At 36.4% G+C, this 27,972-nt stretch overlaps 1 protein-coding gene across 1 annotated transcript; it reads left to right on the top strand.

Annotated features, from left to right (window-relative positions):
- Positions 1 to 14,415: 14,415 nt before the first annotated feature.
- On the top strand, positions 14,416 to 27,964 carry LOC131983352 (adhesion G protein-coupled receptor E1-like; the record flags this gene model as incomplete). The annotated part of the gene is made up of 14 exons (XM_059348075.1): positions 14,416 to 14,560; positions 14,860 to 15,006; positions 15,131 to 15,256; positions 16,430 to 16,573; positions 16,969 to 17,162; positions 19,695 to 19,857; positions 19,943 to 20,053; positions 20,680 to 20,855; positions 22,594 to 22,797; positions 24,346 to 24,587; positions 24,680 to 24,746; positions 26,380 to 26,471; positions 26,559 to 26,718; positions 27,896 to 27,964. Coding segments are annotated over 14 exons (2,040 nt in total), but the record flags the coding sequence as incomplete, so codon positions are not given.
- Between the last annotated feature and the right edge of the window lie 8 nt (positions 27,965 to 27,972).

The raw sequence follows: 27,972 nt of genomic DNA on the forward strand, positions 1-27,972 counted from the left end.
GGAGCAGTGAAGGCTCATTCTTCTACAGTATTTATTGCAGCTGTGATTATTGAAACGCATTAAAGATACATATTGAGGTCGTCTGAAAACAAAATGTATAAACAAATGTACAGGCTACATTTCTTTTCACATGCTTTTCAGCTATTCCAATCTTTACCAGAAGTGTGTGGATAACTTCCCACTGAAATGGCAGTTTGAAATATATTATATATATTAGGGCTGGGGGATATGGACCAACAGTCATATCCCGATATATTTAGGCTGAATATCGATATACGATATATAGTCAAAGTCAAATATGACATATCACAAGTAGTTATATTGAAACCATTTGTTTAAGTGAACATAAATACTGTATAACAACAGGAGTACCTTTTTTTAAAAAAATCAAAGCTCCATAAAGTGCACATTTAAATGAAAAATATCTTAAATAAAAACAACATATGAAATAAAATAGGCCAATCTTTTTCTGAAATAAATATATTTAATATGAGAAAAGATTAACGAACAGTACAAAATGATTAAAAATGACAAACCCTAGTAAGGGCAGCATTTGTATATAAAGAAATATTTTTTTTTTAATTATATCGATATATGCGATATGGTCTAATTCCATATCACATTAAAAAATATATCGATATATCGCCCAGCCCTACTATATATGTTTATTTTTCAATATGATGTCACAATCCTTTGTGTTTTTTGGTAATATCCTGTAGAATGTGTTAAAACTTTGATGTTTATTTATTTAATTAGTTCTTTGTAAATATAATTTACCCAGTTGAATGGTTATAGCTACCACTGATCTTCTCTCAATAGTTTTTCTGGAAATGATCTCTTTAATCCCATTCCCTTTTTGTGCATCCATCATAATCTGTCTGCAGTATTTTGCACTGGATGTTAAACCTGAAGTAAACAAGACAAAGTAAGCAAGATGTCCACACAACACATAGCTTTTGTCTGAAAAAAAAATCTGCCTTTTTCCCCATTTGTATTTACAGGGATTGAGGTATTAACATACAGCCTAGATGTGCTACCGTGTTTCCGTTTTACAAGACAAAGCAACATGACAGATCATGCATGAACTCTTATTCCTGAGGTATTTCACTCTTTGTAAACTATGACACATTCATATTTACACCCACTGAGACATTTTTCAGATTTTTTTCATCCACTCTGTATACCCTATTGTATGTGAGCTTAAAGAATATCCACAACCAAATAAACCGATTTATGTTTATGATTTGTTTTGACAAAAAATCAGTTTAAGCTCAAATAAAGCTTGTCTTTATGATATCTTAGAGGAATTCAGTGTTTTTTAGGTGTTCATTTAAATATGTTTTGAGCATTTTTGCTGTATGTTTATACATACATAAATACAACTATCTGATATGTGGATACCAGGTAAACCTCCTGATAATGATGATGAACCTCAATTAACATAAAATCAGCATTATGCCCATAACAGCAACAAATGATATTTGGATTCAATAAAATAAACCCTACAAAATTGGACATAGGACAAAAAGTACATGGTTATACAGGACACCTGTTGGCTGTAAAGAATAGTTTGTGAACAGAGTAATTAACCCTTGAAATAATGCATATTCTGGACTGTACTGCCCTACAAAACTAACTGCTGTAACTACATTTTTGGTCAAAATTAAGTTATAACTAAAAAATGAACCCCCTGATATCTGTTTTAGCTTGTGACAGAGTTTTAGATTTAAATATTGCTTTATTTCAGAGAAATTATTATATAAAAAACATACAATTCAACTCAAAACCAAGCAATAATTGCACTTACCATGGTCTGCTTTGGATATATATACTAATTTAAACATAAAAATAATAGAAATTATAAGTTTATTTGAAAGGAAAATTATTATCTTGATAGCGATGAAGTAAAAAAGTGAGATGAAATTATATTAAGACTAAAATATAAAATTTCTTTATAATATTAAGTCTAAAATACACAAATCTCTGAATAGAGTTGATAAACACTTTTAAATACACTTATTACAAAATCAATTTGAGAATACTTATTCACTGAAAACAAAATATAAAAGCTGAAAGAAGACAACAACATTATAGTTACTGTACTCTGGTTTTGCTGCAAAAGGTTCTAATAGTAATGAACAAACAGAGTGCAGTAACTAAAGTTTTGGGGTCAAAGGTCAAATAAACCATCATGATTTTTTTAGCATAAAAATTCTATCTTCAATACATGTAGAAATAAGTGTTATATCCCTTACCTGTTTATAAACAGTTTGGACAATAAACAATACATTTATTTTGCTCTTTGTAAAGCTCAACCTGTCTTTCTGAAACTTGTTAAGTGTGTGCCTCCAATGAAACGACAGCATGTTCTTAATACATTTTCGTACATGTGAATATTGTTCGAGGTGATCCCCTTCACAGAAGGTGGATTTTCAGAGTAACTATAAATGTATTGATGTATATGTCTATGCTGTGTTCCCTCCTCTTGTCTGGACATGAACTGTGTTACACTTAATCCCTTTCCCATCACATGCTGGTGTATTTGCGTTGGTGCCAAGCCTTGTAAAAACAGTTTTTGGATGATGTGCAAATGGAACTAGAAAGCACTTTGCTTGTAGTGCTCAAAGCGCCAATGAATATATTTTTTAAAACTGCAATTTTTTCTTCCAGAAATCATGACCCGCTTACTCAACATAATCCACAGAACTTGTAGAGAGCACTAGTTTTGATATAAAACTTCTTACACACAGGTCCTACAAATTAGTTATTACATATTATTTCAATGTTGCCATTGTTGTTGTGGTCAGGGATGTCAGGACATCAAATATGGCAAATTCTTCAAGTATGTGTGTATGTGTGTTTCTTCTTCAGCTGTAACTACTACTCTGCCCTACAAAGTCTAACTGCAGTAACTACATTTTTGGTCAAAATTGAGTTATAACTAAAAATGAACCCCTTTATGTCTGTTTTATGTGTTAATTGTGACAATTTTTTAGATTTCAATTTTGCTTTATTTCAGAGAAATAATATATATACATATATACATATATATATATATATATATATGTATATATATATATATATATATATATATATATAAATATAAACCACAAAATCCAACTCAAAACCAAGCAGTAATTGCACTTATAACGGTCTGCTTTGCATATATATACTAATTTAAACATAAAAATAATAGAAATTATAACTTTACTTGATAGGGAAATTATTATCTAGATAGTAATTAAGTAAAACAGTGAGATAAAATTATATTAAGACTAAAATATAACATTTCTTTATAATATTAAGTCTCAAATACACAAATCTTTGAATAGAGTTGTTAAACACTTTTAAATACACTTAACAAAAAAATAAAAAAATACATTTGAAAATATTTATTCACTGAAAACAAGATATAAAAGCTGAAAGAAGACAACAACATTGTTGTTATTCCACTATGTTTTTCACATTACTATTAGAACCTTTTACAGCAAAACCAGAGTGCAGTAACTACATTTTTGGGGTCAAAGGTTAAATAAATCATCATGATTTTTGAGCATAAAAATGACATCATCAATACTTGTTGAATTGAGTGGCATGTCACTTATCTACATATAGCACATTAGGCTGGCCAGTTAAAACATGTTAAAATACTTTAAAGCAGTTTTTCTCAGTTTTACAATTTGCATAGTTACTGCAATTAGACTTTGTAGGGCAGTATTATTGTCTCATTTTCTGGTATGGATAATGTTCACTTGGAGACAACACAAAAAGCTTTTAACAATACCAGAAATAAACATGATGCCAAAATGATTGCTATTATTGTTGCTGTTGTTGTGTTCCCTCTGAGTTTTCCCAGTTGTTTACTGAAATGTATCCATTGTCTTAACAGAACTTAATTGAAAGACAAATGGGCACATATATCCCTATCCCTAATATATTCATAATTTTTAAATTAAATTTTTTCTCTGTACTGTTTCAGTGTTGTTTATTATTACTGTCATTGTTGTTTTTATTGTTCTAATTTGTAATTGTTTCATTGTTGTTTATTATTACTGCCATTGCTGTTTTATTATTATTGTTTTGTTTTTAATTGTTTATTGTAAGGTGACCTTGAGAGTCCTGAAAGGCGCCTATAAATAAAATGCATTATTATTATTAGGCTATTATTATATATACTGGATGATCATACTATTTTTTAAACAAAGGGTAGGGACACAAAAAAGTGTCGCCTAAACTACAAATTTAGTTTAGCCTAGTATATATATTTTACCAATTAAGGATAATAAAACACCAATAACTTACTACTGGAGATAAACAAACAAAACAAAAAAACATCTTTAATATAGAATTCTTAAAAATAGTTGGTCCATGTAACTGTAGGGGCACAAAACAAAAAACAAGTCTAAATAAGGACTTACCTTCAAAATAAAAGCCTAAATCGATGTCAAAATTAATTGAAATAACAAAATATCCCAAATATATGAATATAAAGCCTATTCTACATAAACGGTACACATTGAAATTGCCATTTGCCAATTGTCATTTACACAAATTTTCATATATACCACCTTCAAATAAATGTGCGCACTACAAATAGAATATGTACGACCAACAACTCTAAATAAATTATAGTGGCATTTAAATCAGCTGTGTGTGTGTCACAGCCGTCACAACATATTGCTGTTCTTCACATTTTTATTAGAACCTGTTAATGGTGAATTCATGCTTTTTTAAAAGTGTGCCCCAAAACATAGTGACAAGAGCTTATACTAAACAGCAGGAAGCTCATGGGGCATTAATGAGCTTGAACCAGGCCCTTTAATATTATTATTTTATTATATTTGTATAGCTTGTCAAAAATAAGGTGTCAAATTTAGTAGGCTACACTTCTTTTTAAGTGCCAGAAAGATATGGAATGGAAGTCAATGACTCTCCCTCAATTCCACGCAGAAATGAATGGGGAGCAAATTTCTGTCTGACTGAGCAATCACTCTGTACGCCAAAAATAAATAAATAAATAAATAAATAAATATAAATATATATATATATATATATATATATATATATATATATATATATATATACATATATATAGAAACCTTCAATATATATACTCAGGTTGTGCAGAGTGGTGCCATTCTGCATACCGAGTAGATGCTGATTCTTTTGTTCATTTGCTTGTACAGTTAAGTAAGTGAAGTTATTTTACAGTGTGGTATTGGTACTTACAATAGAAGTGAATGTGAGTGAATGCATGTGTAAACACTGAAAAAGTTGTGCTCTGTGTGTTTGATCTGTCACAGTGAACTACTGCAATTAGTTTGTCAATTAAAAAACAAATGATGGTAATTAAACTACTGAATTTCCCCTCAGGGATAAATAAAGTAATTTTAAATTTTGATTTTTGATTTTGACCATGAAAATAATTAAGTATGTATTGCAAATAATTATTTATGATGTTCATTTTCAATTAGTTTCAGTAGAAGAATCCTCATCATTTGGAAGAGATTTTCCATCAAAGTTGTTTGTCCTGTAGACAAATCATAAAAATGTTATCAAATTATGGCTCATGCGTTAATATTGATTTAACAGACATTTCTGATACTTCATGGCTCCTTAAAAATAACTTTACTTTAGGATGTGTCCTTCAAAAGGATCTCAGTTTGGTATTTAGTTGACTGTTGACAGAAAGAAGAATGCAGCCTGTTTCATGACTTGTCATTATTATGGCAGTAGTTTTCAGGACATTGATTCTTATTTTCTGTAACATTGCATTGTTCGTTTTAGGTTTACTTGTCATCTCTTACTAGTGAATATGTTTCAATAGTTTTACTTGATGAACAAAAAGCTTGTATCTATAATTGAAACAACCAAACAACTTACAATAAGTGCATTTGAGCTGATGGTACAAGCCTTAGACCACAGGAATCAAGTAAGTACAGAACTTTAAGAGCCAACTGTAATCGCTCCATGAGTGCTATATGCTCTTTAAAAAAAATGTATATAGATATACGTAGGTGACCATGACTTAACCAAGGTATTGTTGGAAGAGGTAGGTCTTTATTCTGCAGTAGAAGATGTCTTGGATGTCTGAGGTCCTGATGTCGGTGGGGAGCTCCTTCCACCATTTGGGAGCCAGGACACAGAAAAGTCTGGAAGTGGTTTTGAGGCGAGTCGTCCGATGAAGGGTGGGAGTCTCCAGCTGTTTGGCTGATGCAGAGCAGAGAGGACGAGCAGGGGTTTAGGGTTTGACAAGGTCCTGGATGTAAGCAGGACCTGAACCATTAGCAGCGGAGTACGCCAGAGATAGGGTCTTGAAGCGTATCAGCCACTGGTAACCAGTGGGGGGATGGAGGAGGGGTGCAGGACCTGGGCTGCCTTCTGAGCGGATTCTTCAGATGTTATGCAGGAAGACCTCCACATCACTGTCCAGAACACAGTGGTTGTCTCCAACGGGACCACTAAAAACCTTAAAACTCTATCACATATTCACTAGTAATAGCAATAGTCCAGGTGTGAGATGACCTGGACCTGGACCAGGACCTGGGCTGCCTTCGGAGCGGATTCTTCAGATGTTATGCAGGAAGAATCTGCAGGATCTGGTGGTAGCGGTAATGTTTGCATTGAGGGACTGTTGGTTGTCTAGAGTCACACCAAGGTTTTTATCGGTCTTGGTGGAGACAACCACTGTGTTCTGGACAGTGATGTGGAGGTCATTGGTGGGAGAGCCCTTCCCTGGGAGGGAAAGTAACTCAGTCTTACCCAGGTTGAGTTTGCCTTCACGTAGGTTCTTGTAATCGATACACCCACACATAACTGAACCATGGTGCAACTGAGCCTTTAAATCTACTGCTCTCCCTGGCTTTCCTGAAGATGATAAGACGCTTCTTAACAACTGGTGGTGCTTCACATGGATTGTAGGAGCCAGTGGTGGGTTTTGTGGTGAGACATGGCATCCTGTTTTATTTCATTTAATAGACATGACCTAATAAAAAAAAATGACACGAAACAGCAGTTAATGTAACTTTAAACCAACCTCAGCCACAGTGGTACACAACTGTAATGGTGGAGCTTGGTGAAAGCTTTTTCCTTTATTTGCATTTTTTTTTGCATAACATATGTAATGTAGAGAGCTGTGCAAATATTGCAGTGTTTAGGCTGGACAGTCAGAACTAAGTTGTCAGCAGAACGCAGCAGTTTTGACATTTGAGTTGTCATGATGGACTACTGCGCTTTGTCAATTCTCCTTGGTGAGTGATTTTTCTTTTAATATAAATGATGTGAGTGATTTCAAATGTATCTCCAGGTAGTTTCTACAACCAGCGCCATGAAATTAAGTCCGTCATTTTCATTTTTTTTCTGTTAATTTCAGTTTTTTTTGTCAGAATCCATTCATTCTCTGATCTTTATAAAAACATTTGAATAAAAATGTGTTCAGTATTCAGTGTATGTTTTGAGAGAATAATGTAACATATAGAGCTGCAACAATTATTTGATTAATCGAACAATAATCGATTATTAAATTAATCGTCAACTATTTTGATAATCTAATGATTGGTTTGAGCAGTTTTTTAAAGACAATAAGTGCAAATTCTCAGATTTCAGCTTCTTCTTCTTGTGAATATTTCTGGTTTCTTTGTTCCTTTACGACAATAAACTGAATATCTCTTTGGTTTGTGGACAAAACAAGAGATTTGAGGACATCATCTTGTGGTTTATGAAACACTGATTGATATTTTTCAACATTTTATTGACCAAACAACTAATCGATGAATCGTTTGAATAATCAACAGATTAATCGATAATGAAAATAATCGTTAGTTGCAGCCCTAGTAACATATATCAAGACATGCCATATTAGAAATGTGATTGTTTTCAGGAAATTTACTCTAATTTTTGTCTCTGTTTTAGGTTTACTCGTCATTCCGATAACTAGTGATTTTCCTCCTGGTATGAAAGATGTTTCCTTTATGATAAAAACAACTATTTATGATTGAAACAACCATTAAGTTATCATTAATGCAACTATTTGTTTTCATGCAGGTTCTTGTGATGGGTACACAAACATAACTGAACCGTGGCGCAACCAAGCTTTTACATCCACTTCTTTCCCTGGCTTTCCTGAAGATGATGGAGAGCTTCTTAACAACTGGTGGCGCTTCACAGGGATTGGTGGAGACAGAGTTGCTAGAGAATGTTTATCTTCCAATACTGGTGGCACAAATTATGTGCTTTTCCTCACATTTTCTCTCCCAACAACTGAGTCTGTGACCCCAACAACAGGGTCAGTATATAGTCGAATTAGCGGGTGTGTTAGTATATCTACAAGTCTGAGTGTTGCCCTCTGTCCTGGAGGATTCTACGTCTATAAACCACTGCACCACAGATACTCCAATACAGGATACGCAACTTGTGAGTAGTGACTTATTGTTGTTATCCTATTTCATCGATTACCCATTAACATTTAAAGCTTTAATGCAATTTCATGAAATTCATATAGAAATGTTCTCTGAACTTGTAAAAATGACGATTAATAAGACAAGCAAGCTAGTGTAAAATGATGTGGTATAAAGTTAAAGTTTGGTTGGATTGATGGAGGGGTAAACCTCAATCCAATTCTTAATTTAGAATAATGACAAAATATGTGGAGATTTATAATATAAACTGAGGGTCTTACCATGGTTTCTTTCAAATATGAGGTGACTGAATTGGCAGCTGTCTTGTTCAATTCCAAGATATTTTAGGAAACTGTGAACGCCAAAGATTGAGTTGAACCATTTGAGGCTGGAACCAAATGCCAGTCAATCCTCATACAGCCCCCATGTGAGGAAGCCAACATTGAAGCATGAATGCACATTAACAGCCTGGTTCAACATACGATTTTGGTCTCTGTATCTAATTTAAACTCACTTGTGAAAGTAATTTTTTCTTTTTTCTTTTTATGATTAATATTTTATTGGGATTGGAGGGGGGGGGGGGGGGGGGGGGGGGGGTAAAAGAGATCATATGTTACATGCTCAGCGATGCAAGTGTCGTGTTCAGTTTCGTTACCATATCTCCTACACAGGGTTTTTCATATTGGACAAGTATCGTTCCCATTTCAAATTGAAGCTTTCCACTCTGTTTATTAGCCTGTATGATAGGCCCTCCAGTGCAGCCAGTTTGGCTAAGTGAGTGCGCCAGAGGCTGACAGAGACGGGTGATAAAGCCCTCCATTCTGAAACAATAAGTTTCTAGCATCAGTGCCACCTGGACCCACTCTGCAACGTGGGGTGGGAGGTCATCAAGTTGGGATGGGTCCTCTGGAATATACAACCTCTGGGAAAAGGGCACATTCTGTCCTATAATCTTTGTAACATTACTATGAATGTCAAACCAGAAGTCTTGTATTTTTTGACAGCTCCACGGCAGTCTGGGTTCTGTTTAAAGTTGACTCTATATAGCTTAGAGGGGGTCCAATAGACTCTGTTCAGGATCTTGAATTGAACAAGCCTAGTCCTGAGTTCCCTGGACATCTTTTTCATGTTTTAGAAGATCCCACTCCACTCCCTGTCCGTGAATGAAGCATTGAGATCTCCTTCCCAGGTCAATTTAAGGCAGGAAGCACCCTTATCTGAGCATTTCAAAACCATTGAGTAATACACTGAAGCTTCATGACCTCTACCAAAAACTTTCATTATTTGTGTAAGGAAGCTTGGTGTGGGGGGAGGTGTTGAAAGAGACCCGAATGTGTGCAGCAATAGGTGTCTGAGTTGTAAGTACTTCCAAAACTGATTCTGGGGTAGGTGGAATTGTGTCTTGATATCAGAACAGGATTTGAGTGTATCCCCGGCATATAGGTCTCCAAGGGTCAGGATTCCCCTGTCGACCCATGACTTCCAGAGAAAAGGTGATTTCCCTATGCAGAGTTTAGGGTTGGTCCATAAGGATAAGAGGCTGCAGTGTGGAGGTTTGCATCAAAATTGAATATGAAGGCCATTCTTTTCCATACCCACTGTACGTTTGAAATAATAGGATGGCTCTGTGCCTCAAATGAAAGCTTAGTGGTGATATAATGCATAGGAGGGAGTGGATTACACAGAGGGCTTTCCAGGCCGAAAAACGGGGGTGCTCTCTCAGGAGGCAGTGCCCAGTGCACCAAGTGTCTCAGGCTGAATGCATAATGATAGAAAAGCAAATTTGGGAACCCCAGTCCACCTTGATCCACTGGCCTCTGTAATTTTTTCAAGTTTAATCTGGGTTGTTTATGTTCCATAGGAATTTGTTGTCTAATTTGTCTATCAAACTGCTTAAAATTGTTTGGGCAGATGTTCATTGGCAGTGCCTGTAATAGATAATTACATTTGGGGGTGCCTAAATTATCAATACCTGATTGGGGCCAAGTGAAATCACCAGGTTGGAATAAGGTCTTGGGGCAGTAGAGAGTCAGAGGAAGAGCCTCTGATTTGGCCCAGTTAACTTTATATCCGGATAATTTAGAAAACAATTTAATGATTCTGAGCAGTGCAGGGAGACAGCGTTCTGACTCTGTTATCAGGACCAAGGCATCGTCTGTGTAAAGCATCAGTTTATGACTACTACTGCCTACTTGGATACCTGGAAAGTCAGGGTCTCTGCGAATAGCCGGCGCTAGAGGCTCCAGAGCCAGTGCAAAAAGTAAAGGGCTCAAAGGGCAGCCCTGCCTGGTGCCTCTTTGGAGCTCGAAGGACTGTAATATTATGCTATTTGTTGTCACTGAGGCCTTAGGGTTGGTGTGTAAAAGTTTGACCCAGCTAACAAATATCCTGCCAAAACCAAAAGCTTTCAGGGTGGAGAACAAATATTGCCACTCCACCCTGTCAAATGCCTTTCCAGCATCCAATGACAGGGCGGCAGCAGGTAAGGGCGCATTTTGAGAGGTCCACATGATGTCACCAAATGTCTAATATTATCAGCTGGTCCCTACAGCTATTGCTGTATGGGACCAGTGCTCGGTGCGATTGCCCCGAGGCCCTAATAAGTCTGTGTTAAACAGAAGTGAGAGTGGTCTAGCTTCTGTACTGTGATGTATTTCCCAGTTAAACGGAATATTCGAGAGTTGACTCAGGTGACCGGTAACAAATGCAGACTACATAGTCAAAGCTCAAACTTTATTACAAAAGAACAACTTGGACAGAACCAATAACACAAGTGCTCATCTCAACAGTCATTCATGAAGTGCAACTTTAACAAAGCAAAGACGCACAAACACATAGGGCAACAGCAGCCTTAAATATTACATTTTAAAAATATATTTTTAATACTCATTTTCTAAACCTGATACCAAGGTTTAATAAATCAAAGTCCTGGTCCACATCTGTAACAGCAGTGGTGACAGCTTTCAACACCTCGTGACAGTCAATTTACATTTTTGCTTTGCATTTGCTTCAACCCTTTTTGGGTGTTGTGTTAATGTTACATCCCAGATCTCAGACAGTCAGAACAACTTTGACATGTCATGATGAACTTCTGGGCCTCGGCATTCCTCCTGGGTAAGTGAATTTTAATTTTAATTTCAATGTGTAAGAATCTCCATTTATTAATTGCGGTAGCATATTTGACTCGCCCCTATGAATTTATTCATAATCCATCAATGCTGCAATTTGTTTAACTTCAACATTATTTTGTTTAGACGGAACATGATTTATTTTAGATTAAAGTTTCATTCCTTCTGAATTTGAGTTTTATACAGACGTCTTTAAATGAGCCATATGTAAGTAGGGTTGCGTAAATTTTAAAGCTGCAAAAAAAGAAGGTATTTTATCATTGGTATTTGAGATTATTACTATGTTTGTATGATCTAAATAAATATTAAACAAAGTTCAGCAAAATCCTTTTCAAGGTACTAATGACTTATCTTGTTTTCAGGCTTACTTGTCATCCCTGTCACATGTGAATTTCCTCCTGGTACGGATCATATTAATTTCCATACTTACAACCAAACAATATGTCTAACAATGAGTGAAATAACGATTAAATCATATTTATTTATTATGTTTCCTTGTACCTTGTAGGTTCTTGTGATGGGTACACCAACATAACTGAACCATGGCGCAACCGAGCTTTTACATCCACTTCTTTCCCTGGATATCCTGAAGATGATGCAGAGCTTCTTAAAAACTGGTGGCGCTTCACAGGGATTGGTGGAGACAGAGTTGTTACAGAATGTCTAAGTTACTATACTGGTGGCACATATAATCCCATTTACATCACATTTTCTCTCCCAACAACTGAGTCTTTGACCCCAACAACAGGACCACTATATGCTCGTTATTCAGGGTGTACTGCATTTGGAAGTGTGAGTGTTGCCCTCTGTCCTGGAGGATTCTACGTCTATAAACCACCGAGACATCCATACTACAAATCAGGATATGTGACTTGTGAGTAGTGACTTATTGTTGTTATCCTATTTCATCAATTACCCATCAACATTTAAAGCTTTAATACAATTTCATGAAATCCATATAGAAATGTTCTCTGTACTTGTGAAAATGACGATTAATAAGACAAGCAAGCTAGTGTAAAATGATGTGGTATGAAGTTAAAGTTTGGTTGGATGGATGGATGGATGGATGGGGGTAAACCTCAATCCAATTCTGAATAATGACAAAATATGTGGCGATTTATAATATAAACTGAGGGTCTTACCATGGTTTCTTTCAAATATGAGGTGACTGAATTGGCAGCTTTCTTCTTCAATTCTAAGATTTCTCAGGAAACTGTGAACGCCAAAGATTTAGTTGAACCATTTGAGGCTGAAACCAAATGCCAGTCAATCCTCATACAGCCCCCATGTTAGAAAGTGAAAATGACATTAATAAGGTTCTTTAAAATAGAAGTGAGAGCGGTCTAGTTTGTGTACTGTGATGTATTTTCCAGTGAAATTGAATATTCGAGAGGTTCGCAGTTCCAAGAGGGATTTAAATCAAGTTCTTTGCATTCGATTGGAGGACCAAAGTGTGCGGCTTTAGTGTTTAGCACGATGCAGACATGACGTGGAATGTCACTAAGTACATTTACTCAAGTACTTTACTTCAGTCAAGTGCAAGTACCTCAAAGTTGTCCTTAAGTATTTCCATTCATGTAACTTTATAATTCTACTTCACTATATTTTAGATGCAGATTTTGTAGTTTTTACTCCACTGCATGTAGCTGCCAGCTTTGGTTACTTTTCAGGTCGAGATTCACATGAAAAAACATGATCTATTTAATTGTAGCAAACAGAATATTCTGTTAATATTGGCTATTCTAACAGTCACAGGAGACTTCTTTTCAGGATTATTACACACTGTATACCAAACTTTTGGGGCGGCTCAAGGCTGACCACTTATATTACATTTGAATTGAGTCTATGACCCCCACCACAGGGACTGCATATTGTAAGGATGGTGCTTGTACATGTAAAAGTTTAACATTAACAGTGAGCATTGCTCTGTGTCCTGGAGGATTTTACATGTAAAAATAACTTACACATTATCCTACTGCAGTTTTGTGACCTGTAAGTTACTGCTTTGTAAGTTTTGTTTTCCTATGCCGATGTTATTTTTTTAAATAAAATGCAGTTGACAGACTTCCCCTCTCAGAAATCGTCCTTGTAGCAGTGTATTACATCCCAAATTTACATTTGTTGTTGCCCTCCTCTAACAATCTGGAGCAAAATAATCTAAACAGAAGTAAAATGTAAGAGAAGCACAGGGTGTGATAAAACTTTTCATAGCAGAGGATCAAAATTAGGTTTTTACAAAAATATTGTCCTATATTTTCCTATCATGCCTTGTGCTGGACTCAGTAATTTGTTAAGTTTCTGTTTTACATTGTAACTGTTTTATGGTGCTTGTAATGTGTCTGTTCAGAGCATTGTGTTTTGGTAACTCTCATTTTTCTGTTGTTACTGTTTTTCAGTTTTGACTGATTGTGAGGTGTCTGTTAAATTTGTTCACACCAAGTAACGTGTCACTCTTTTTATTCCTGCAGTCACTCTGCTCCTGAGTTTCTGCATGGCTTTGCATTCTTGTTTTGCATGGAACAACTTTGGTTTACAGCTATTTATAAAAGCTGTCTATGTGAAATGAATCACATGTCCTGCAGTTTTGAGTTCTTGCTAAATCTGCTGTTAAAATAAATATTTTTGTATTTGTATATCACTTCAGTAACGTAATGCTTTCTTTGAATATCAACAATTACCTTAAACATACTAACAACCGTGACACACGATGCGTCATTTTCATTGTTTTACCTTGAAAGAGCTGGCAAATTAGGTCCCCTGGCCTGCAACTTATATATATATATATATATATATATATATATGTATATATATATATATATACATATATATATATATATATATATACATATATATATTCATAATTTACTATATGCCTGTATTAAAATCATTTTTATTTCTGTTTAGATCATTTTGACTGTAAACCAGACTCCTGTGGACCACTTGCCCAGTGTGACACCAATGGAGGCTGTGTTTGTGTTTCTGGATATGAAATCCCCCCACCACACAAACCCACTCCAGACTCATATGGCTGCAGTGGTAAGCACATTTATGTGATTGAAATAGTAGAAAGTGTGTTGCCATGGCCCAACATTTTTTTAAAAAGCATAACCTGCATAACCACCTATAATGTTGCTATAACTTGCCGAATATACTGTATGTGTGGTAAAAGTAAAAAGTATAGGCTTATGCAGTATATCCACCGATAACAGCCATTGGTACTAATCCATATTAGACAGTCGCTTTCATGCAGGAGTACAGCAAGAGACCTCGTTAGCATTTAAAGTATGCAGTTTGTTTATTGTGGACTTTAAACAGTCTGTAACATCTGTTGTCAGACATCGATGAGTGCCAGAGGACTTCTGGTATTTGTGGTCCTGACTCAAATTGTACTAACACAATTGGATCATACGTCTGTGCCTGTTTGGTTGGATACAATGCAACGGATCCAGCATCACCACCTGGAAAATCCAATCCATGCACAGGTACCATAAAGATAAATAAAGAAATAAATAAATGAATAAAAACCCTGTCTTTCCTCTTTGCAATTGCATCACCTTTATGCTGTGTGCCCACAGACTGACATGAGTTTTTATTGCTCCTCTATAGATATTGACGAGTGTGAAGAAGATCTCTGTGGTGATGGTGGGACCTGTCTCAACAACCCAGGAAGTTTCAAGTGCAATTGCCTTAAAGGTTACGAGCTTGTGCTCGACGCAACCCCTCTTTGCAAAGGTCTGTGCTGTCCTATACTATTTAAGGGTAATATAGAGGGAAAAATGGGTTAATCCACAAATTATTTTGTTGAAATTCTTCCATAGTATTTTTTTTAACTACAATTTCTCGATTTGAGTCTGTAGATAACTGTAGATTATTGTGATAATAAAAAAAAATTAATTGGTGAGGATTCATGATGATACCTACTGGTTTAATTTGTTTTATCCTATTCACTCATCTATTCACCCAGTATACTGTAAATTTTACAGTATACTGTAAATTTTACAGTATACTGGGTGCTAGGTATACTGCCAGCATACTGTAAATTTTACAGTGTACTAGTATATTAAGAGGCCACTTTTCAAAATGAGGCTTACCTCCAAACTCTGAGTCAGTAATCTCCACCTCAGTAGCACTTACATACACAAAACTACAGTATCGTTCCTAGCAATATTCTGAAGGTTTTCACATTGGGGTTTGTTCATAAATCATTCATATCCTGATATTTTGTTATTCACAAAACCATGCTGAAAATATTTTTTTCATAGCTGAGATTAGTTTATGATTTATGAAGTGATAAAAAGAGATATGAAAAATTCCCTCAGTTAAAACCTTTGACTCTAATATATCAAGAAAACAGAAGGCTTTTGAACCTGGTTTTAGCCTGGAAATGTATTCAAATTAGCACATATTTCAAAAGATAATGCCTCATATGCATATTTATACATACATTTTCTGAAAGCTTCATGGTGATATTTATTAGTTACATGTACTGGCAAGTAAAATAATTTGAATTTTTGGGATTTATTTCTACAGGGTTGCCCATAAAGTTGGAATAATTTATTTTTCAGACATAATCCTCTATTAATTGTTGTTTCATTTTCATTGCGATATGTTTGGAAGAGTTTGGTTAATTAAGTTTTGAGAAGATATACACTTTATCTGTCAAGAAAAAATCACATTGGCACAATCGTTTCATATAAAGAGGTAAAATATATTTTATTTCTGAAAAGCGCTCTATAAATAAAATGTATTATTAGTATTATTATTCCAACTTTATGAGCAACCTTGTGTAAGAAGGTATTACACAGTATATAATCTAACAGGCAAAAGTAAAAACCTGAGATGACACACTATTCATTTCAAAATGAATTACAATATTGTCACTTAAAGCAACTGTCCCTTCTTCAGATATCGATGAATGTTTCAACTCAACTATCTGTGGCCCTGATTCTATTTGCACCAACACACCTGGAGCTCACACCTGTGAATGCAAAGTGGGGTTCACCCCGACTGATCCAGCCGAATCAACCAGCGAGACCAACATCTGCATAGGTATTTGTAGACACCTCAGCCTACATTTTCTTTTGAAATATCCAGTAAAAAAAACAGTACAGGCAGCAAATGGTATGTTTTTTAATGATCTGACCCAGGGGCAGTAGGTATAATGAGAATAGTAGGGGGGCCCAGTACTGAGCCTTGCGGGACGCCATAAGACAAAGTAGAAGAATCTGACACAAAGTCCCCAATAGAGACGTTGAAGCTTCTGTCAGTGAGATAGGATGTAAACCAGTCCAACGCTTTGCCTGATATGCCCACACAGTTCTGCAATCTCTTAAGGAGGATGTGATGGTCTACTGTGTCAAACGCAGAACTGAGGTCAAGTAGATGATGTTTGTGTAAAGTGTGCACTGGTGTAAACATTTTTTTTTAATCTATGTATTTTACAGATATTGATGAGTGTGACGAAGATGCTAGTGTCTGTGGACCAAATTCCAACTGCACAAACTCAATCGGATCCTACATCTGCACCTGCTTCCCTGGTTATCGGTTGAATACGCCAAACGTGATAGCCAGTGTTGCTAACCCGTGTTCAGGTGTGTGCCCTTGTTTGGTATTTGTGTTACACACTATCATGTCTGCTGTTTAGATACATATAGAACAGAACAGACAGCCCTGTGTGCGCTCTCTCCTCTCCTCCACAGATATAGATGAGTGCAGTGAGACACCTGGTATCTGTGGTCGACTCACCGTGTGCACTAATCAACCTGGGACCTTCTATTGTTCTTGTCCTGATGGATTCTACCCGTCAACCGGAGTCTTGTGGATATTAGGCGTCTCATTTTGTAAAAGTGAGCACAGTCAACTTTATATATATTTTATACAGGGCTTGAAGACCTCCAGCACGGTGCCGGAAATCCGGCTCGGGATTTTTTTGGGTGTTTTTTTTTTTTTTTAATCATGTTTAAAAAAAAGTTAGTTAGATGTGGATATGACCGGGGAGGGCAGCATTACGGTGGATAGCGTATAGCCTGCCGGCGTCTATCCTTATAGAAAGAATGTGTTATGTCATAAATTATTGTATGCTGTTCCACTTCAACAATCCGACTCTTGTCGTCCATGTCTCCGACGCTCTGAGACCCTTTGTTTGATTGATTGCTGATCTGGTGCCCGCGGTCAAGACGTAATGTTGATGTGAAGTAGTTTTAGGCTGCATGACCTGCGTATTGTTTTATTTTGAAAGGAGCAAAATTTCTGACAGGATTCTGTATTTTGATCTTGTTAACAATTTTATGTATATATATATTTTATAAAGATAATTAAGATTTATGAAAATGTAAATATGTTCATTTACAGTATTTTTCTTTTATTGCTGACAGGTCTTCAGGATATTCTGGATGAAATTGAGCCTCCAGAGGTAAGCTTGGGTGGCATTTTTTTTCCACTTTAAGGTTAAGAATTTATACTTTATGTAACAGTTTGAGATTATACAACACTAGATCACACCTTTCTCTTTAGATGCCAGATCACTCACCACACACTTTTATTGCAGGGTCGGACGAAAGAAAGAACTTTCCTTGATAACATGGATCAAGACCTTAAGAACCACACAGGTGCCCTCTTACCAACGGCGGTAAGTATAGAAAACACTTTGTTAGAGGGCCTTTTCACACCTAGGCGTTTTTTTTTTAAGTTGCAGGTGAATATATATATAAATATATATATATATATATATATATATATATATATATATATATATATCTTTTGTTGCATGAGTACTTTCACACAGAATGCAAAAGTGCTTATGGCTTTCAAGGTTGACTTTTATAAGCTTTTGAATAAAGGCAAGATTTTACATGAAAAATCCATTTGAAATGATTATATACGTTTATAAATTAAACCACATAACAGTATATTAGGTAGTTAAAATTAGCCCTACCTTGACAGCAGTAAAATGCTTCTTACATAAATGCATCAAAAATAATAGAATAATATATTTTGAACATATAAAACAATCTGAGTGTGGCTATTCTGCTTGACAAATACTTTTATTGGTGCAGGCAGAGCTTTCTCCAGTGCTGACACAGCACTGTGGAGATAGATCTGGCTATGCGAGACTAGTGTTTATGTAGAATATTCGGAGGCAAATAAATGACATTTTCATGCCCCTGGTGTGTAAAGGTCTTAAAGTGCAGAGACAGCTCACATAGTTCCTGACTGTTAGTCTAAAGAGGTGATGTGCTGAGGACAATTACGTTCCATACAAAGGGGGTCCCACAAGGTTCAATATTGGGTCCTGTCCTGTTTACTATTTTCATTAACATTACATCCACTATAACAAACTGTAATGCCCATCTCTACGCCATCCAGCAAGCCTTCGACAAACTACAACATTCTCTCCTCAATCTAAAATTAGTTCTCATTTCAGACAACACCAAACACATGGTATTCTCAAGAGCCAGACATATTGCAGAAGATGGTCTACTTTAACAGGTCACAGCATTGAAAGGGTTTCACAATACACATATCTGGGTGTCTGGGTAGATCAAAAACTTACATTCAAATTTCATATTGACATACTTACAAGAAAATTAAAACAAAAAATTGGATACTTATCCAGAAACAAAACTGATCACATAGTTATTATCCAACACGCTTTAGTGATTGCTTAATGCTCAATGTTCCCCGGACAAATACTGAATTTGGAAAAACTGCTTTCAGTTTTTCTGCTGCATCTACCTGGAACATCTTACAACATTCACTCAAACTCAACACAATTATAACTATGGGCCAGTTTAAAACTGTGATAACCAACTCACTGTGATAACCAACTCTGCCTTTCACTGTAACTGTTTTTAATGTTTTTGCATGTGTTTTGTCTGCGCTGTCTTGTGTTTTCTCTGTACTCCGTTTTGTGTTTTCTCTGTACTCTCGACATCATTGTAAATGAGGGGATGCACTCGATGATTCCTCCAGTAAATAAATAAAGGATAAATGAAAATCATTTCTAATGCTTTTCCCTCTGTCCTTCTTGATGTCTTTGCAGACAGTGGCAAACTGCTTTTCTGCATCTATGGTACTGAACATCCAATACATTTGAAGCTTTATGTCATATTTTATGTTCGTAATTTTGTTTGCCTTTATTCATTCATTACAACAACTTAAATTATTGCAGGAAGTGTCAAGTGTGGGACCCCGTGCTAGGTCAAGCAGGGTGGGTAGTGAAGGAGACGGAGAGACCGGCACTGTGATCCTGGGCATCACAGACCTTCTAGTTTCTACGCTGGTGCAGCCTGGTCAGAACAGCACCAGAACAGAATTGCAGACACCATCAGTGGGTAAGATTGGTTCCCTTTAGTTCAGACAGGCTACATTTGCATTCTCAGTGCTATTAACTATATCATGTTCATCCATGTGCCACAGATTTGAGCCTGCAAACCATTGGCCCTGATGGTAATGATGACAATACCCCGCTTTCTGCACAAGGACTAACCATGGATATCAACTTACAAGCTCTTGCAAGTGCTAACAATGGTGAGATAATTGATCAAAACAACCATGATGACTATATGTGTACTGTATTTATATTTATATATTTATGTTTATACAGATACTTGTAAATATTGCACATTTCTTTTAAACTAGATTTTATATTTCACTGTGTTGTATTGTATTGTATTGTGTTTCTACTTTGTATGTTTGGCCTGACCGGGCCGCTGTACTTAATTTCGTGCCTCATCATGTGCATGCATGTGTTGTTGGTATGAAAGAATTTTTTATCTTCATCTTTATCTTTATAACATCTATAGATGTTTATTTTTTTATTTTTTTTATTTTTTATTGTGCAATAATACAATACAATACAGTGACATGGACAGACAGGGAGTGAATATTAAACAACGACAATGATGGTACCCCTGTGTGTGTGTGTGTGTGTGTGTGTGTGTGCGTGTGCGTGTGCGTGTGCGTGCGGGTTTCAGTTATAGATCTAGTAGTTAAGTATTAATATATTATAATAAATATTATGTATCATTATTAGGCAGAGAAAGCGATACTACTACTAATGTAAATAGAATTAAAAAAGAGAAAGAAAAAAAAATGATGTTTGTTTTATAGATTATTATTATTATTTATTTTTTGTATCCTGTGGTCTCCCCCAGGTTCTGCAGCGGCTGCCTTTGTGGTACTGCCTGGGATGGAGAGTCTCCTCAGTCATCAATACTTTAAAACGGAGAACCAAACAGAGATGAACTCTGATGTTTTCACTGCGGTCATACCATCCATAAACACCACCAACCTCACAGAGCCTGTCAACTTTACCATCCAGCATAAGAAGGTGCAGCAGCAACCTAAATCTATTGACATCTACACATCCAGATAAAAAGAACAACTTACTTTTTTCCTTTTTTCCCCCTCTGTTCCTCTTGGTTTGCCAGAAAGTACGGCAGTCTGAAATGGTGACTTGTGTGTTCTGGAGCAGAGAAGAGAGTTGGTCAGTAGAGGGCTGTTGGATTGCATTTACCAATGAAAACTACACAGTGTGCAGCTGCTCCCATCTTTCTACCTTTGCCCTTATCATGCAGATTGGGGAGGTATGTCAGATTTCTATAAACATTGTGTTTTGCTTTGGTCAGGGACACAATTGATGACTTTTGATGTGACTATACTGCCCTACAAAGTCTAACTGCAGTAACTACGCAAAAAGAAAAAACTGAGAAAAACTGCTTTTAAGTTTTTTTTAAAGATTTTAACTTGGCCAGCCAAATGAGCCAAATTAATCATCATTTATATACCATATATTGGCCATTTAGAATGGTAAATACATAATTTATTGTTGTATAACTAACTCAATCATTTATAAATGGCTAATAGATTGTATATTAATGTAAGTTTATAGTAAATTTACCATCAACAATCAATTAAAGTATAATTAATAGTTTATTAATAGTTTTAGTTGCACTCATTATACCATTTTATAACCATATTAAGTATGTTAATGATTTTGAAATGATTCATAAACCTTTGTAGCCTGGGTATACCCATACTGCCTTGCGCGCTCGATTTCATTTCGAACCTCCAGGCAGTCTGGCAACCAGGGCCATTTCTTAGCCCTGTTTTAGGGATCCAATCACAGAACGGGGAGGGATGGCAAGACGATGACGCGTACTACTCGGCAGACGGAAGCTTGTAGTTTTGTAGTTTTCTTACAGAACCAACATGGCTGCAGCAGACGCGAAACTCTCTTTGGATCTAGCTGTAGACGGCGTTTTAAATAGTTTAGAGCCAAAGTTTATTTTAAAAGAAGAACAACGTTTGACTTTACACTCCTTTATCACCACCAAAAAGGATGTTTTAGCCTTGCTTCTGACAGGATTTGGCCAAAGCCTAATCTACCAACTAGCCCCGCTACCGCTCACTGCTGTAACGCCGGTGATCTCGATGCGGAGCCGCCCAGAGACCTGCAGCAGCTCGTCTATTGACCATAAAATCAGTGGATGTGTGTGGCTGAATGACATGAGGGGGAATAAGGCGTAAAAATAAATAATCTTGCAGAAAGTGAGAACTGGAGAAGCAAAGCAGCAAGCAACACTCTCTAGCTCACACACACACACACACACACACACACACCAACACTGCTGGTAGACTGTGAGCAGCCAGAGCCAGAACATGCTGCAGAAAAACGTTGCAGAAGCAGAATTGAGCATTTTAGTCTCAAAGTAGAGATGGGCTAGTCTGGCTATGTAAACATCAATTTCTTTCGCTCTACACACATCATCTGGTATAACTGATACGACTGGCTAAGAGCTACCTACAGACGCTTTTGATAGACATTCTAAGCGCTCAATAAAAATTGAGTTACTGCAGTTAGACTTTGTAGGGCAGTATACTCCCACTACATGTTTTTACAAATGGGACTATGGTTGGGAAGGACATACAATAATTGACTTCAACTTCTGATAGCCTTCGCATTTTCTAGTGTGTACCCAGGGTGAAGACAGAACCCAAGATCAGGTTGATCAGAATGAATGTACTGTATGTATTTCTCTCATTTTGCATGTCTTCTGCTTTCTCAGCCTCCACCAGAGGATCCATTCTTGGAGTGGCTGAACCGAATGTGTGTGATTGTGGGACTGTTCTTCTTTGCTTTGGCCATCTTCACTTTCCTCCTGTGCAGCTGGAACCCCAAAATCAACAACACAGCCCGTCTTCACCTCTGCCTCAGCCTCTTCTTATCTCATCTGCTGCTGCTGTGGAATGACGAATATACTGAACAAGAGGTTAGGAAAGATTCAGATTTGTGTTTTCCCCTCATTGTGACACAACTGAACCATTCTCTGCTACTTTTTAAGATAGGGTGGATTCGGGTAATGTTGGACACTTGGGGCGGCTGTGGTTGCAACCCGTTGTCATTCCCAAAGCGTAATATACCGACGATTTGTCACACCCCTAGACGTATCATACTGGCGCAAAGGGTACCCTTCCACGTCTGTGTGAAACGCTCTGGGTTCTCAATTGACTACAAAAAAACTACAACTCCCTAGACCTCTCGTTTTGTAGTTCTTCCCTATTAGGGTTGTGAAAACCTATTTCTACCCAATATATCGAATATCACACACTGTCTAATAAATAATTACACTGTATGTATATTATCTATGCTAAAAAAAGACAACAATGTTTGTTTAATGAAGATATTTTAACTAAAACAGCAGAGCAGAGTCGGGGCCATTTACAGTGAAGCGCGATTCAATGAGATCGCACAGCACATCCGCGAGGATAGGACCACATCCGGTATGATCGCGGTAGATTACAAAATAAAACAGATTTCAAAATAAAACACAGCGGATTGTCTTTTTCTGGCGAGATCTTCGCCACAAAGTGATTATGTACATTCACTGAGTGAATATTAAGAAAATAAAACATATATTTCTCGCTAGAAATGTAATCAAAATCCATTTTTAGGCAGAAAAAAGTCAAAATATTTATTTTTTTGACTAAAAATGAGAGAAATGTCCGCCAGTAAAACAAACGAATAAAAGTTTATTTCTCAGAATCGAAGGAGAAAAAAATGATACTGAGAGCCACAACATGAAGCTATTTTATTGTTGAATTATCAGTGAGACTTTGATGTGTTTGTGTTGAGAAATGTTGACGATGTCATTAAAAGAAATCCTTAAAATAGGGAGAAAAATACTTCCGTGCACAGGGTCCTCGGTTCTCCATTCAGATTGTCGCTGGCAGCGTCATGGAGGGCCGTGGTCGGGATATTATTGGAGTGAATAGACGGCTGTAAGCCTCTGCTCTAAGCGTTTCTCAGCGCCGCGAGCGGGTTTATATTGGAGTCAATTGAGAACCCAGAGCGTTTCACACAGACGTGGAAGGGTACCCTTTGCGCCAGTATGATACGTCTAGGGGTGTGACAAATCGTCGGTATATTACGCTTTGGGAATGAGAACGGGTTGGTGGCTCAGTTGGTAGAGTGGGTTACCCCCGAACCGAAAGGTTGGTGGTTCGATCCTTGACTGTCGCAGCCTACATGTCGAAGTATCAAGATACTGAACCCCAAATTGCTCCTGCGTTCATCGGTGTGTGAATGAATTCCCAATGGTGGCAGGTGGCACAGTTTAGGGTAGCCTCTGCCACCAGTATGAATGTGTGTGTGAATGGGTGAATGAGCGCAGTCTGTAGTGTAAAGCGCTTTCAGTGGTCGCAAAGCGACTAGAAAAGCAATATATAAGCGCAGGTCCATTTAAGGTTTGACTGGTTTATTTCCTGCTTAAAGTAAATATAGTCATCAAAACCTTTACTATTGGCCTGTCTCTCCATAGCTGGCCTGCACCGTCATGGCGGGGCTTCTTCACTTCTTGGTTCTAGCTGGTTTTGTGTGGATGCTCCTGGAGGCGATACAGCTCCACTTGTTGGTCCGGAGACTCAATAAGGTGCAGGTCATCCAGAGAGATGGCCTCCCCAGGCCACTTCTCTACCTGATTGGCTACGGTGTTCCATTTGTGATTGTGGGTGTTTCTGCACTTGTATATTCTGATGGATATGGCGCTACTGAGGCAGAGGTGTGAGTAAGACAAACAGTACATACATTCATGTTCGACTGTATTGCTGATGAGCTTCTAGGTTGAAAGGGTTGTTTGATTGATTCTGTTTCAGGTGCTGGCTTTCTAGACAACGCAACTTCAACTGGGCTTTGACAGGCCCTGTGATTGCTATCCTTGGAGTGAGTACAAAGCATAATAGCAATTGCATCCCATCTACTTCAACAATAAAATGATTTAGCTAAGTTTAACTCATTCGGACCAATGATTACGATACGATACGAAAACTTTATTATCCACTGAGTGGAAATTCCTCTTTGGTTTCACCATGGACATGTCTCACAACAAACAGAATAAATAGTAAAACAATAAAGAAAAAACATTTCAAGGATAGAAAAATATAAAATAGCCTACAGCAATAACTGTACTTCACACATCACCCATTCAAGTACAACATTTCATAAAAGCACACCATAGTACAAATCAAGTTTACAAATGTAGGTCTAGGACCTGCCTTATTCAGAGAATAAAACCCTCAGCAAAGGAAGCAAGAGGATAAATAGCTACCGCATTCTGGTCTTATTTATAGCGTTGACAGCTTCTGGGACAAAGGACTTTTTGTATAGGTTCTTCCTTGCCATCAGTAGCCTATACCGCTTCCCCGAAGGTAAAAGCTCAAAAGCCAACCTAAAAATCAGATCATGCATTTTAACCAACTTTTGACAACATATTTAGGGCCCTGCAAATAAATTGTTAAATCATACCCTCTCAATGCCGTACTGGCTAAACCATTAGAATGTGGTTCACTCAATTTTTTTAAATATATATCTATAGGACACACTGCAAAACCTGAAATCTATATAAGATTAATTATCTTAGATCAAGGAGATATATGCTTATTTTTTCTCTGATAAGACATTTCTTCTTAGTCAGCATCTTTTATGTTCGACTGTTTCACTTGTTTTAAGTGTTTTGGTCCTTAATTATCTAAATCAGATATTACAGCTTGTTACTGAGATTTATGACCTATATTGAGTAAACATGCTTGATACTAGAATATCAAAAGTTGCAAAGCTGTTTCAGCAACACTTACAAGTATAAAACTGATATTTCAAAGTAATAATTTCTTATTTCAACCATGACTAAGAAATGGTATATAAATGTTTATAACCATATTAAGTCTTCACATACTTAAAACAGCAGCCAGATGGAATCAATTGTTTTATTATCAATGAAACAATAGAAGTGTGTATTGTTGTGTAGTGTGTATGTAATTAACTAGTACATTGGCACATAGCTGTAAACTGACACTTGATATTTAAATATTTCACATGAAACATTTAACAACAACAATAAAAAAAATCACTTTTTATTAGAATAGACTAATTCTAAGGTATTTTGGGGTTTAAGATGAGATATTTTTACTTGTTTTGGAAAGTCTTGACAAGACAAATTTTCTTTTTCCATTGGCAGATAATTTAGCTATTTTTAAGCAAAATACACCTAATTTTTGTACTTTTTTCCTTCTTTTTGAGAGGTGACTTTTTGCAGTGCATATGTGATTTGGCTCTTGAAGCATTGTGGTGTCTTCAACTCATATAATAGACACTCTTGTAAAGACACTTTACTCTTTGTTTTACATCATTTTCAAGCACATTCTGCCACCAAGGCTTGCCTACTTTGACAATGTATTGAGCTGCCATTTATGCATTGTTTACAAAGGCTGATTTGTATAGAAGAGTAGTATAGAAGCTTTATGTGGATGTCATTTATTTTCTGCTGCTTTTGCTCAACTCTTTAATTTCTTTGTTTAAGATGAACTGGATATTGTTCTGTGCTACGCTTTGGAGTCTGAGGGCCACTCTAATCAGCATGAAAAGTGGTGCTTCTCAATCAAAAGACAGCAGGTATGGATGACTTTGCATGGACATTTAAAATCTGAAAGTTTGGTAACATTTGAGTAAAAGTGTGGAGTAATTTCTTCTTGTTTACAGGGTGATTTTGTTCAAGATTGTGGCCCAGTTTGTCATCCTGGGCTGTACCTGGATTCTGGGCCTGTACCAGAGCAACCTTTTCTTCCAGATCCTCTTCATAGTTCTCAACTCCCAGCAGGGCACCTTCCTCTTCATCGTCCACTGCCTGCTCAACAAGGAGGTAGTCTTCTGCTTGATCACTTTTTATCTGAAGTTCTTACGACATGTTGTTTAACTATTGACATAGGGCTGGGCGATATGGCCCTAAAAGAATATCACAGAATTTCAGGCTATTTTTGCGATAACGATAATCTTGACAATATTACAAAATGCTGAAAAATATATGGAAAATACAATTTTTTTATATATATAAAAAAATGAAAACCAATCATAAATTCAAAATGTGGTGTAAATTGCAAGTCTCAACAGTTGCCAAATATAAAATGTTTTACTTTCGTCTCTTGAGTATTAGCAAGTAATTAAAAATAACCATCTACAGGGTACGGGGGGCATGTCTTCCCTGGAGAATCTGTTTTCATAAAAGCCCAAATAGTGTAGATATACCTTCAGTAGCTTGAAATGTGACGTTAGTGCAGCACATGAGACTCTGGAGCAGCCATAGGTCATTAATGGAAACCCTTACACCACTAAGGCAAGAAGTAGGAATGTTGCCAATATCATGATATGCATTTTTTTTATTCATAAAAAAATATACTGATATTATCGTGAACGATATGATATGATATGGCACACCCCTATGTTGAAACGAGGTTAATACTTGTACAATAAAGAGAATATGAATAAATTATTACACTGCAAAAAAGGTGTGTCTAAAAACAAGATAAAAACACTAAATCTGAGGGAAATGATCTTGCTGCATGGACAGATAATTTCACTTGACAAGATTTCTTAAATTGTTGTTTGATTGTTAAATCTAGAAATTAGCATGTTGAACAGCTAAAATAAGAAATTAACTCTTAAATCAAGATAAATTAAAGCGATGAACTGGCCGGAGCAGAGTGCACTGACAATTATTTGTTTCTTACCAAGATAAAAAAAAACTTTAGATTTAGAAGTGTTAGATAATTTATATTTTTTTAAGAGTTAATTTCTTATTTTAAGAGTTCAACATGCTTATTTCTAGATTTAATAATCTTAATTTAAGAAATCTTGTCAAGTGAAATTATCTGTCCATGCAGCAAGATCATTTCCCTCAGATTTAGTGTTTTTATCTTGTTTTTAGACACACCTGTAATGTTCGACACTGTGATTATTTTATGGTGTGTTTTTAGTGTAATGGTTTAATTTGTAGTCTGTTTATTTTGAATTGCATTGAGTGGTTGATTTGTATGCTGCAGGTGCGAGACGAGTACATCAGATGGCTGACATGTTCTATTGGAAAAGACAGATCTGTGGTGAGTCCCTAGGGAATATA

This window comes from Centropristis striata, chromosome 13 (genome assembly GCF_030273125.1).
Source record: "Centropristis striata isolate RG_2023a ecotype Rhode Island chromosome 13, C.striata_1.0, whole genome shotgun sequence".
Classification (NCBI taxonomy): Eukaryota; Metazoa; Chordata; class Actinopteri; order Perciformes; family Serranidae; genus Centropristis; species Centropristis striata.